Genomic DNA, 14,181 nt, shown 5'->3' with positions numbered 1-14,181 from the left:
CGCGGCCGGGGCCTCCCCGCGGCGGCGCCTCCTCCTCCTCCTCCGCCTCTTCCTCCTCCTCCTCTTCGTCCTCGCCCCTCCCGCCTCCTCCTCCTCACCCGCACCCTCACCATCACCCGCACCCCCCCGCCTCCTCCTCCTCCCGGCCCCGCGGCAGCGCCCTTGGCCCTGGTAGCTGGCTCTGTGTCACTGAGCTGAGCGACGACCGGGCTTCTAGATATAATTTTAAGGTGATTCCCCCCCCGGAAATGTAATAATTTTTCTTATTCTTGTAAATGCCCCTTTTCCACAGTTGATCTCTTTTAATTTCCTCCCTTTCCTAGCTGTAATTTTAAGGAAATGTAATAATTTTTCTTATTCTTGTAAATGCCCCTTATTCCACATTTGTTCTTTTTAATTTCCTCCTGTACCTTTCTGGTTGTTTTATTTATATGAAATGTATCAGAAGATGAGTGAGACTAGATTTCTTTTTTTAATGACAAGATGTTTACAGCATCTTCTGATGTCTCCAGTGACTTTTGGCACCAAATTTGTGATACTCGGTGTTGCATAAGTTCGGGCTCAAAGAATGCACTTTAAAATTTATTTATTTATTTACTTCTCTTTTCATGACTGCCCTATGCCTTCTGATAACCTCCCAAACTTGTCCTAATCCTGGCCACCTGCAGGCTGGGCAGCTATTGAGAGAACCATAAAGCATGAGTCCTGAATGAAAAATAGAACAATTGCATAATTAATGGTGTGAGCTGAAGAGAAAATTGTTTAAAAGTAGAATATTATGCTGGAGCAGCTGAGTAATTAAATCCTGCCCTTGTAATGCTCTTCACTTTTTCTGTACTGTGCCCTGGCTATACTTTAAGTCATCCAGCAGTTTTAAAATGCTGTAGTTTTTGTAGGCTAAAATCACATCTTACTCAAAGGGCCTGTTTGCTTAATTAACTTGGAAAACTCTTGCTCTTTATTACTGTGTATCTCAAAGAGGATCAGATCTGGGACAATCAGCTTAGGCTGGGTTGTTACTGTATCTGTTCTGCACTTGAAGATAAGTCTGCAGCAGAGTACTGTATCCTACCTGAAGTAGCAAGCTATCTTAATTTGGCAAGTTTTTTTTCCTTTTTTTTTTTTTCTTTTACACTTTATAGAAACGGACACTCCAGTTAAGCCCAGAGCAATGTAGCAACTTTTATGCAGACCAATATGGAAAAGTGTTTTTTCCCAATTTAACAGCCTATATGAGTTCTGGACCTTTAGTTGCTATGGTTCTTGCCAGATATTGTGCAGTCTCATACTGGAAGGAATTGCTTGGACCATCAAACAGCATAAGAGCGAGGAGAACTCACCCTCACAGGTAACTCATTGATTGGCCTTGGGGAAGTCAGTAGGATTTTGTCATTCTTTTAACTGAGACCAGAATTCCTCTCTCTCTCTCTCTTTTTTTTTTGTACAGTAGAGATACGGTTTTGGAGTGGCTTCTTATCTCATAAGTTCACCCATTTTATGGAGAATGCTACGTGCATGAACCTAAATTTTAGGTAGCTACTTATTTTGTTTAAAAACAAAATCAAGCTAATGCCTTGTTAATTAGTCCATATATTTTGCTTTTATATGCTCTCAGACTGTAGAGACTTGGAAGGGATTTGCAGTCACCTACCAAGCACTTATTTCTCTTGTTTTTAGCTTAAGAGCAATCTATGGGACTGATGATCTGAGGAATGCACTTCACGGCAGTCTCAGCATTTCTTCAGCAGAAAGAGAAATTCGATTCATGTTTCCAGAAGGTAAAATGGTGCAAATAATACATTGCCAGTCTTTGGGAGGATAGTGTCCTTCCCCATTATTAATTGTCTCTGTCCAGACTCTAGATACAATTGGATTTAGAAGAGGTTGGGTTTGTTTGCTTTATGAGAATGTGAGTCTCATTATGCATAAGCTGGTATTTTCTGCTATGAAAGGTATACCAAAATGTATCTGAAAAGCCATTATAGTTACAGGGATTACTTCTACTTTTCAAACTCTGTGGTCTGGGAGTGGGAGCAAAGCTGGTAAATGAGAGGAAATGGGAAGCTATCACACTGTTGGCTTGAGAAGACTGACTCTTCTTGGACTCAGGTTGAGTAATTCCTGTTCAACAGCAGCTGGATGCTTACGTGATAGTGCAATTCCAAAGTTAAGTGCCAGAGAATTGGGCCATAGAACCTGGAGAGGCTGGGAGAGAATCTCTTGTTTGTAAGACAGCTTTGCTCTTTGACAGAAAGATACAAGGGAAACTGCTAGAAAAACTTGTCTGTTTTTGTCAACTGTATCAGTTAGTTTAATAATAAAAGATGTTGTACTTCCCTGCAAACCTTACCTGTTGTAAACTATGTCTCTTCTCCTCACCCTAACGACACAGCTGGACTTAAAGTGAAATTTTTAGGGTCTTCAGAAACCAGCTTCACACTGCAAGAAGGAAGTACTAAATATGGGATATATTGTTTCTCTCCTGCCCTCAATGCATTTTCAAGGATATAGGTTTTCCCCAGATGATCTGATTTCCTCCCCTTTCATAATTGGCTACAATTAGTAAGATTACCTGAGGGACATTGTAAAGGGGTTTAGGTAGTTTCTTTGCAGTTTGTTGTGGAAGAAGCTATAAAAAACATTATGTATTATTAACTTATTAAGGAAAACAGCAGCTCCTATCTAAACAACCTTTGAAAGATGCCTTTTTTCTTTAATTGCTCTATAAGCTGCTTTCCAACACCTGTGGTTATTCCTTACAGTGATCTTGGAGCCAATTCCAGCTGGACAAAGAGCTAGGGATTACTTGAACCTTTATGTAAAGCCTACATTATTAGCTGGGCTCACTGCACTGTGTAAAGAGAAGCCAGCAGATCCAATGGTATGTACAGTATATCAGTATTGTGTGGTATGCTTTGTGATACATTTACTTTGTATTAGTAAAGTCCCTGTACGTAGGAAAGCTACTCTTTTGTTAAAGAGCTGTGCTGTTTTAGCTCCCTGCTAATGGGCTAATCAAATAACATTTGCCTTTCAAGAAGTTGATTGGTTTGTTAATAGATGAAGTGAGGGCCAGGACTAAATGAAATCAGCCTTGATGAAATGATAGAGGGGTTTAGGTGACTTCTGTAAAACTCTTTCTAACATATAGTTGTTACAGATGGCTGAAAAGGTAAATGGGTACTATCATATGATGTCGAATATAAGTTTTTACTTTATTTACTGTTTCTGAGGTGAGTTTGTAATGAAACAGCTTTCATACAATAGATACTAAGTGAGATTAGATGCTAATCACACTGGTAATAGTTACACAGTTGAGTAAAATACTGTAGAGTTCTTAGCAAGACTGTCTATATCTTGCCATTGTTATGTTTATTTAGATCAATATTATCAATCTTTCAGGATAAGCTATTATTTTGACTATACAGCATGGATTAGCATTTCCTTGGGTTGTTCCGCAGTTCACCAGGAAACTGAATTAGGTTTCACTCAGAAGAATCATATCTTGAATAGTCAAACTGCCCTACAGAAAATTCTTCTGTCTTCTTATGACCCCTTTCAAGTTATCAAGCTGGTGCATCTTGCTGTCCTCTCACATGTTATTCCTTTTAACCATGGATGTCATTCAAATTACAGTTCTTTGTGGAAAGACTAGAGTTAATTTCCTGTTGTTCTTTTGGTGTTGGTGGTGATTTTTTAGTTTTTTGTTTGTTTGTTTGTTTTTTCCCAGCTCCTAAACAAAATTAGCTTTCTTTCATCTGCAAAAATGGTAAATGTTTTTTGTATTCTTAAAGTTCAAGTCATTCACAGTAGTACTTATTTAAGAATGCAGATAATTAATCAACGTGACAATTTACCGGCAGTTGTGGTGCATTCTACATCATTATCAGGTTTTTAATCAACATTGCATTTTTCTAAAAGATACATTTCAGGAAAAAAAGCCTGAAAAATAATTCGGGGTGTTTCTATGAATTATGTGGTATACATGGGGTCAGATTAAGTGTACTGTGATTGTTCCAGCTTTATAATCTGTTCACTATGTCTGTAAATCTGGCACTGTTACCATAGAAATCTAGAAAACAGAGATCAAGAGGTCTTTTCATCCATCCCTTTGCCCAAAGGCCAGTCCAATTGTATCTAACCATTCCTAACAAATGTTTGTCTGGCCTGTTCTTTAGCATTCCAAATGATGGAGAATCTACAGTCTCCCTAGGCAATCTGTTTCAGTGCTTAATTATACTTGGTTGAAGAGCTTTCACTAAAAGTTAGCCTAGATCTCCCATGCTCCAATTTTAAGCTCATTATTTTTATTTTTTTTTCCTTTTACTATCCCCACAGGACATTGGAGACAATGTAATATCTCCTTTTTTTCTGCAGCAACCTATTGCATATTTGAAGAGCATTACCATCTTTTTTTCCCTTTAGTCATCACTTTGCTATATTAAAAACTGATTTTTTTTTTCCTCTTACTTTATAAGTCACATTTCTCTAACTCATTGTTTGTTTTTGCTTCCAATTAATCTCTACATTCTGAGCACAATTTTCTAGCCAGTTGTGGTAACTAATAGTAACTTCACTGAGCTTGTAAGAAAGCTGTATGAAGCAGTGTCAATAGCTTTACTAAAATGAAAACATGATATTTGCTCCTCCTTCTCTTTCCATAATGTCTGTGACAGAAGGAAAATAATGATACTGCTTTTTTTCCAAAATATATGTTGGCTCTTGCTTTTCAGTTCATTATCTGCTAGGTAACTTATAGGGAGATTGATGGAATTATTATTTTTCTTTTCCTAGTATCCTTCCAGGAACTGAAGAACTGAAGTTGGGGTGATTTGGCTCTTTTTTTTTTTTTTTTCCTTTCGTTTTGAAGATGGCATCAGAAAGTATCTGTCCACTCAGAAATATTAGCTGCACAGAGGTTATCTCATACAATTCCCTAAGTAACACAGAATAAATTTAATCAGGCTCAAACGATTTAAAAATTTCTTTTTCCCAAGTAGTTTTTCTAAGAGCTTTTGGGCTTTTATGTTTTGGGATTTGTTTGGGTTTTTGTTTTTGTTTTCCATTTTTGTCTTGAGTTCTTAGGGTTCTTCTGCTACTGCTGACTAACTTGTGAGGATTGTCATAGTGCTCTGCTTGTTGTCTCTTTCTTTGCAAACCAATCTTTTTGTACCTGATAATAAAAGGAGAGTGTTCCTTACCTTACTGATCTACTATTCTATCAGTTCTTTCACTTCACAGTATGGTATGAACTTTGTTGTACTTAGCATTCCAGAAACTAATCGTCAACAGCCTTGTGAAGTAAATAAGGATGTGTTAAAAACTTCTCTTTACAAGTGGAGAAATAGAAGCAAAGGGTTAATTTGTCTAAGGCCAGGCTGAGACATTGGCAGATGGAATCAGGGCTCGAGGCATTCCTACCTCTCACATTCTTATTTAAGTACAATGTGCTGGAAAACTTGCAAGATGAATTTCAAAAAGTAACCATGTTTTGTTCTTAAGTTTTAGGTACTATAAGGTGATTTCAGTGCAGAAGACTGGCACTTTTAATGAATGGTTACTAGAGAAAGTATCTGTAAGTGTTGTCGGGAGTAATATTTCATTAAGCAGTTTCATGCGTATTGTACAGCCTCATTCCAAAACAGTTGATGGGATTATATGAAGTATGGCTCAAATGTTCTTATACATACAGAAAGATAGACATTGCCAGAAAAAGCTGTCTTCTAAAGGTCAGTGGGAATTGTTCAAAAACCAATACAAGTTGTGAAGATTTAAAAGACTATTTTGAAAAAACAGGTTATTTGTATGTCCATTTTTTCTGAAAGGTCTTAATTTTGCAGCACGGTAGGAGAGTGTCTGTATCAGGAGTTTCAAATAATGCTTTCAATATTCTCCCATACACTTAATAGAAAATGACAGAAAACTGAAAATGTTTGGGTTTTTTGTTCCACAGATTTGGCTTGCTGACTGGTTGATTGAACACAATCCTAATAAACCTAGGCTACAACATCACATCCCTCAGGAAGAGCATCAGGGGTGAGAGCTCAGTGGAAACCATCTCAAGCATTCCAAGTTACAGACACTGGAAAGCATAATATGTGTATCCCTTGGCTATGTAATCAATATTATCTGAAGTAAATGTTATTGTCATGACTACCTGTATCCTCTTGGGATAAATAACCTTACACTTAACCAGCATGTAATAGTTCCAGTAGCTTTTCTATTGACAAAGTGAATGTAGAATTACATGATAAATTTATGGTGTCAGGTGATTATAAAAAGACAAAATTCTCAACAGGTGTGACTTAACTGCTATTTTCCCCATTTATCTTGGTTTGGCTGTCTGGGGAGAACAAAATTATTTATACCAGAGCAGATTCCCAAACAACATACAGCTGGCCTGTGCTTTGTGAAACTGAGACTTGTGTTTCAGCATTTTTTTAGCAGACACAAATTCCATTATGAAGGGAGGTACTTGGAAGTAACTTAGAAAACAATTACTGGAGGCATATTAGCAACTTTAGAATTTTAATTGCTGATTACATCACTAAGCTAAGGTCACTCTTGAAGATGATTCACTTGAGCCTGATGTATTTTGTCAGAATATAATTTGAAGGACTTATTTGAAGGTACATTGCATGTACCTTTCCCCTCTCAGTGGTGAAAAGCACTGTGGTTATAAATCAGTGTTTGATTTCCATTAGCAGTCACAAGAAGGTGTATTTTAGTCAAGGACTAAAGCTGTCTTCCAACATTTGTTTGAAAGAAAGGTGCTTAATTGGAACAGCTCACCTTAAGGGTGTTTTCTGTGTTCTCCTGCTGTTAAAAGGTATGCTGATTTCTGTTGTTTTCCTTGTATCGTTGTTTACCCTTGAACTTTAATGTGTTCTATTTGAGAATTTCGAGAGAATGGGTTAGGGGCCATGCTATTCAACAGGCACTATTACCTTTTCTAAAGTAACTGGACTGTTTTGGGGGGGGGGGCGGCAGCATGGGGCTTTTTAATTTTCTTGAGAGAGCTGTACTTGCGCTGTTAACTTCAAGCTTTGTATCTTATGGTTTGACTGGCTAGGCTGGAGAAACCAATGTCATTTTCACAACTCTGAAATATTAGTATGCTTGACTATTACTAAACAAACAAGCAACTTCATAATTTGTTTCATGAAAAAACTTGCTCCCCCAGCTTGAGTAATTACCAGAAACATAATTCATTTGTCTGTAACATTAAACTTTGTTTAAGCTAATTGTTTATCTTCTTAGTGGAATAAACCACTATTGCTAGCCCAGAGAATAAACATTTAGAAAACTGGTCCCTACAGTACCAAGACCTAAGAATATTTGGACTTTTAGGACGGGGGGGGGGAAGCAGCCCAAATCCTCAAATATGAAGAAAAAAATATTAGGTGGTTAGAAACACAGTAAATAGATCCATTTACAACTAATTTATTTTGCCTATAATTATTGTCACCGTGTATGTCTGCTCCATTTACAGGACAGTTGTACTTTGTGGTTTCCTGTCAGCTACACCAAAACTTTCTTTTTTGAAGATGTCAGAAACTAAAATTGGGTGAATTCACAAGACATTCACCTGTATTTTGTTAGTCACTATGGCATTTTCTTACTTACTTTGCTGTGATACTGCTTGACAATAAATATCGGCTTTACATTACTGCTGGAGTTTTCAGTTTTGCTTTTGTGACAGACCTGTATTATATTCTATCTATAGAAGATCATAACTTCCATAGAGAGTATGTGGGTCCTTACTAGGAGGGCTAGGAGAAAGGGCAAAAGCAGCTATGTTGCAAGTGTTACCTTTATAACCCATGCAATATAAAGTTTCAGTCATTCAAGTGTATGTCTATCATGGATTTATTCTCTAATATTAGAGCTAACACCTTCACTTGCTGACTGGTGTTCACTTCCATTTTTCTAAGGGAAAGGTAAAAAGAGAGACAGTACCTTCATCCCTTGGGTGCCATCCTGACCCTCTGTATCTGTACACCTAGAACAAGTATTGATCCAGCAAATCTCACAGCTGAGATCTTGAGGAACCTGCATTAATAAGTAGAATGTGCGCAGAAGATCAGTCCTGGGAATGTAAAATGAACAACCAGCCTGGTCCCCTGGGGGAGCTGTGACACTGAGGAGAGGCTGTTGGAGGATGTGCTGCTTATGTTTCTTTTGGTCTTTAGGGTTTTTTTGGCCCAGAGTGGTATAGGCTTGGCCAGTGTTATAAATCCATATCACAGAAAACATATCTTTGGAAAAAAAACAGATGAACTGAAAGATGTCTTACTATTTGGTGTCAGCAAGGTAAGCTACTCTCTGCGGGAACGAGTGACCTGTCTTCTTCCCCTGTTGAGTCAAAATAATTACCTTGCCTATTGAGTTTTATTGGGTATTTTTAACTTTGAGGGAGTTCATTTTAGTTTTACTGCCTGAGTGCTGGAGTAGAGCTATGTCCATAAAACCAGCAGTTCAGTCTGTTTCCCATAATTCTGTTTTTTTCAACAGACTTTCTCCTGGAACTTTGCTTATCATATGCTTGCTATCACCTGCACTGGAAGTTATTCTTGGAACTATACAGATTGAGCTAATCTGAAGTATTTGATTGTTCAGCCTTCCTGTCTCATAAGGGGTTTATTATCTTTAAGAGCAATTAAACTGCCAGGAACCTTGAACATACATTAACGATGGCAGAAACCTCAGTCAAAGCCAGTTCCCCATTGCCTACGTAAGTCAGAGCATTCCAGCATGCCAAGCCTCAGAAATGAGTTGCTGCTCGGAGTTCAGGACTTTCATTCAGCAACCTTAAGCAAAAAAAAAACCCCAAAAAACCAAACCACAAAAAACCCCCCAAAAGTGTTACATGGAGATTTGCAAACCCTTGTCTTTCTCATGTAGGAAGAGAAAAGAGGATTTGTCTTTCTTCTTTTGTTCAAGCTATTGATCTTGACTGTTCTTTAAACAACAGTTGTCTGAGCAAAATTGGTACATTGGTGATAAACTGGTGGACGTTTGTCTCAGGGTGCTGTATGAAGGGAAGGAGTGACTCAAACTCTTACTTTTTTTCAGTGCCATATTAGAATGACAGATTCTATTTAAAGCCACAAGAGTCACAGTTAATTTTAATTCGTTAAGTTGGAGCAGTCAGATCAAGATAATTCATGTTATTCTGACAGCAAATGTTGGTCGGTTTTGGTACTACCCAGCAACAGTGCATCTTCTGAACATACTGTGGTTTTTCAATTTCCTTTTTAAAAAAAATCTGAAGAGTAATTATTTTTATTTTGTTGGAAAGAGAGACTCTTTGCACATCATAAAAAGGTAACTTGCAATTGTTTTTGCAGTACTATTTCCTTTTAGATGCCAGTCAGTAGATTTGTTCTTGGACTAGAAATAGGACTTCAGTCCTCTCTACTGATTACCTGCTGCTTTGCTTTACTCGGGCAGACTTAGCTCAAACCAGCATGGTAATGTCACAAGGACCATCGCAGGAAATAGGTACTTTCTTGTTCTGCTGTTAGTGCAACTTGCTCTCTTTTGGATAGTCAATCAAGAGCAGCTGCCTGTACCTAGTAATCTTCTGTAGTCTGGATGAGCTCCTTTGGGTGTGGAGTGTGTCAGCAGCGTGACTGATGTGTTGAGTCTCCTTGGGAGGATGCCTGTCAAATTATTGTTATGCTGCCTCCTGCCAAGTGATCATGGAGATGCTGCCATAAGCTCAGGGGAGAGCCTATTGTTGGTCTTCCGAGCCAGAAATGAGGCATTGTTGTAAGACGGAGCAGTTGGTGGGAGAAGAAGGCAGCTTGCAGACAAGTGGGTGAATGATACTCTAATAATGATAACACTGAAGGATTAAGAATTCTCTTCAGTTTACTGCTTGTGATTGTTTTACAGCTGAGGGAGGTGATGCTTTCTTACAAAGTACTTCATGTAGTGCCTTGCTGGGTATGCTTACATTTGTCTTGTACGGCATCACATTTTGTCCCCTGAGAACACCTGGCTGATTCATTCTTGCTTAGCTGTGGTACTATTCTGATGTATGATTATTTAAAAAAAAAAAACAACAAACAGACACTCACTTGTACCATATCTGCAACTTCTTTACCATCACATTTACTTTATTTAAAAGTCTTCTCACCTGGAATGTCTGAGTTGGCCTGGATGGATCCTCCGTATTACCAGAGAGAATTGCGAAAGACAGTTGGGTGCAGTCTGTCAGCCCCAGACTGCCTGGGCGAGGAATCGCATATGAACTCACCCTAAATTCCAGGGAATTTTTGTGTGCAGGAACCTAATTTGGCTCTAAATACTCTCGGCTTTAGTAAACTACTCTGCAAACCACCCATGTTTCTTTATGATCTATTTATAGTCAACACCTAAGCTCTCATTTCCTTGCAAGGAGACAGTTGTTTTTTGTTATGTTACCAAAATCTGCACTGATTGTCAAGTTAGGAAATTCTGCACTTCCAAAAGCAACATCTTCTTGCTATGCTGGCTATTGGTTCTTATCTCTTTTAGGTGTTGTAAATTTTTTTCTTACTGGGTGGCATTTCTGTTGCAGTGTGAATGATGGCAATGTTTTGTACGTATTTAGTTTTGTGTCAGGCCTTGTCTCTCTATGTGAGAAAATTCCCAGGAGTATTTAACGTACGTGTGCGGATAAATCTCCTGCATGCCCCATAAAGTACTTTACTATGGGCCAATATAAAGCAGTCATTACAGGGCGATGTTTAAACTTCTGAGATTAACACAGTCTCTCAATTGCACTTACTTATTTTTATAATGTGTAATTTAGCAACTGAACTGTGAAAAGTTATGGCATAGCAAGGTCTTCTTAAAAACAGTGGTTCCAACTGTGATTTGAGTTTGCTTCATTGTAAATCTGGAGCAATTCCATTCTCTTGGTTAAAAGAAAGAAGGAAAATCGGATCATTTCTGGGACCTGCTCAGATGGTATGTTATATATATGTCTGAATTGTATTGTCAGATGTTAGCATGGCATGTTCTCCGCTCCTATTGAAAGCAAAGAGTTTGTGCCATATTTCTCTGGAGCCAGACTTGGACAATACTGTTTTCTGCGTGCAGAACACTTTGTCTTTTCCCATTTTGCTAAGGGGCTTGTGCGATGGTATTTTTGCCTGGACGAGGAAAGTTTGATCAAGCCTCTGTCTGAAAACCAGATGCTTTTTTGTGTGGCCACCACACATTTAGATAGCTGTGAGATCATTCCCTGCTACTTACCACTTCCAAATAACCTATCCCATGAGGCTATTTCAGAAATTTCAGAATACCTTTTTTTTTTTATTTTTTATTCAGAGGTCTTCCATGTAAATATACTGAATTGACCAGCAAAGTTTTGACCGTGACTGTCTTTGTTTTGCAAAGTTCTCTTGTAAACAGGCACCATGCTGGCTTCTCTGAATAGCACCATCAGTGCAATTGAATGGGAGCAACAAAGGCATAGGAAATGAAATGTCCATTCAATTTCCTATTCATGTAAATCATAGTTTATCATACCGATTATTAGCTCCATGTAGTTAGGTTCTGTGATGGTTCTTAAGCCTCTTATTGCCTTTTTTTTTTTAATGAACTGCAATAAAACATTGCCTCACCTGTGTGCTGACTCAGTGTTGAGGCATTCTCCAAACTTAGTGTTATAATTGCTATTAATTCATCACTACCTATGGCAAAGAATGTCACCACACTACAAAGCAGCCATGATGTATTTTTACCAGTTGCTCATTCTCTCTGCAAAGCGTTCAGTTTTAAGACTACATGGGATTCCTGGAATGAACAACTTTAAGTAATCCATAAACATGGTTTTAATAATGATACCTAGTTTCTTTATAACATCTCTCCTCGGTAGATGAGGCAATGCTGTACCAAAGGAACTAGCAGTACACAAATGGTACAAGCGTGAAGGTCAGGGACAGAGAATAGAAATTACTCTCCTCGGGTCATCCTTTGGAGCAGCAGCAGGATCAAGAATAAACCCCATCTCTCTTTAGTTCCAGCTTTGTGTCATACCAGCTGAGCAGTATATCAGTATATCTCTTCAATTAAAAAAAACGCCTGCTTGTAGTTAAGGAGATTTGGCACCGTGTACTGGATCTGTAGGCCAGTCTAAAGTCCTCTGAGCTAATGTGGAAGAAGTCTTTTCACTGCCTTTTTTGGAACAGAACACAAGTCCAGGCTCAGACTTGTCCACCAGTCTTCTGTGTGCCTAACATCTCAATTTTCCTACCTGAACTTGAGCAAATATTCATATGATCATCCAACACCTCATGGGCTGCTAGGTTGAGCAGTCTATTTCTTGGAGCGTGAGTGCTCATGCACCTATCGCCTGCACTAAACTTTGGAGTGGAAATATGGGTAATTGCACAAGCAGATGGTTACTGCATATGCACTGCTGGGATCTGCATGTTTAAGTACCTACTTGTACGTAGGAATGGGGAGTTTAACACCTGTGTTCTCAAGGTTTGCCAGTCGTTTGGTGCTTGGATCATTTGGTATATCGTGTTTTGAAATGTTTCTTTGGAGACCGTGACTGTTACCTGAATATGTGCAGAGAATTTCTCTGTGTGGTATGATGTTTTAATGAAGAAAGCTGCTGTCGCTGTAGTAATGCCTGTTACAAGTCTGTTAATGACTTCTGGACTTCCTAAATCAGTGATGAGAAATTAGTGGCCAGTTTTCTTTCAGTTTAGCCAAGGCTTATTTTTTTAAATAACATATATTGCAAAATAACCTTAAAGAATCTGTTGGTCTAACATCTTACAAGAATGTCTTATAGTAAAGGAAAAGGTGGTATTTTAGCATGTCTCTTGCTAAGACATTGCAGTAACCATGTAAATTCAGTTTAGTGGGAATAAATTGAAGCCAAAACAACATTTCAACTGAAAATAGTCATAAGAAAACTTTTATGTAACACAGCTGTGAGAGAGGGAAGCTGGGGAGCTGTAACGGACAGTGAGAAGTCATGCTTCGTCTGTGGAACTGAAAATGAGCAGAGCCGGCATAATTCTGATGTCGTGTCTGTCTGTATTGAACTAGCAAGTTTGGAGCGCAGCTCTGAGGCTGGAGTAGTTCAGCTCCAGTGATACAGATGAGTCTGTGACTGGGAGGATCCCTGTTTCTCTGTTCTGGTGGCATCTCTGACTGTTTTGTTTGCTGTTCTGTGTTGCTGTCTACAGCCACTAAAGGCGATGATCCAAGAGGAAACCTCACGGTGTATTCACTTGCACCATTGTTCGGAGCTGTGAAAAGAAGAGAACAGGTAGAGAAAAGGCCAAATGAGGACAGGCACATTCCTCTTCTCTGCTAACTCAGCTTTGGCTGCTTGTGTCTTCCTCCATTCCTGCAACACTGAAATAAATTATTTCCCTATGCCTCCGCCTTGCAAATGTTCTTACTGAACCCTGCTCAGCTCAGTGATTATTGCAGGTGTGTGTGGGCAGGACTGATCTGGACAGAGAGAGCAAAGACTGATGGACAATTACATTTTCTAACTATTTTTTTCCCCTCTAACTGCTTTTTTTCTGTGTACAAACATTGATGTGATGATCTTTGTCAGCTGACATGAAGGAAAAGGTGTAAGTTGAAGTATATTTTTTAAATTAAATGGACAGTTCTATGTGTGCTTTTATAGATTTACTGCAGAAGATGATGTTGGGCCACGTCCTTAGGTACTATGATCTGGTGTAATTCTACTGAGGTGAACGCTATTATGTCAATTTGGGTATGACCTGAGAACAAAATGTCCTGGCAGTATAAACTGGCAGCTTTTGATTTTTCACTCCCTTGTACCGACAAGAAATTGGATCTTTATTTATCTATCCAGTTCCAATGAAAATTAATTGTTTCATTGTCACCTAGTATTAATTTGCAGTTCTGCTACACGTTTTCTTCCTTACAATTGAGAAAGTTTAAACACAGAAGAATTTTCAGAAGTCACGGTTCGTATGTGCCAACACACCTGTGTATGTGAAATAGCAGTACCTGGTGCCGGGTGGGTTTTCCAGAAATATAATGTGTCTTTTATGTGCACATACGTTTAACGTTGAATCATTTCTGCTCATGGAGGTTGTAGGATTTGCACGCTGGTCCGGAGGTGACAGATTGCTGATGGGAATTTGTTTAAGCTTTAGAGGAAAATGTAGTCTTCTAAAAGTTTCT

At 38.6% G+C, this 14,181-nt stretch overlaps 1 protein-coding gene across 1 annotated transcript in view; it reads left to right on the top strand.

Annotated features, from left to right (window-relative positions):
* Nucleotides 1–6,151, top strand: part of NME5 (NME/NM23 family member 5) — a 17,821-nt gene extending 11,670 nt beyond the window's left edge. The window contains 4 exon segments of the mRNA XM_010579203.1: nucleotides 1,104–1,348; nucleotides 1,678–1,778; nucleotides 2,763–2,881; nucleotides 5,954–6,151. Of these exon segments, the coding sequence (XP_010577505.1) occupies nucleotides 1,104–1,348; nucleotides 1,678–1,778; nucleotides 2,763–2,881; nucleotides 5,954–6,040 (552 nt within the window). The 3' untranslated portion in view covers nucleotides 6,041–6,151.
* Nucleotides 6,152–14,181: the final 8,030 nt, after the last annotated feature.

Source organism: Haliaeetus leucocephalus, unplaced genomic scaffold, assembly GCF_000737465.1.
Source record: "Haliaeetus leucocephalus isolate CR32 unplaced genomic scaffold, Haliaeetus_leucocephalus-4.0 Scaffold656, whole genome shotgun sequence".
Lineage (NCBI taxonomy): Eukaryota > Metazoa > Chordata > Aves > Accipitriformes > Accipitridae > Haliaeetus > Haliaeetus leucocephalus.
This window is presented reverse-complemented; position numbering and strand designations above follow the sequence as displayed.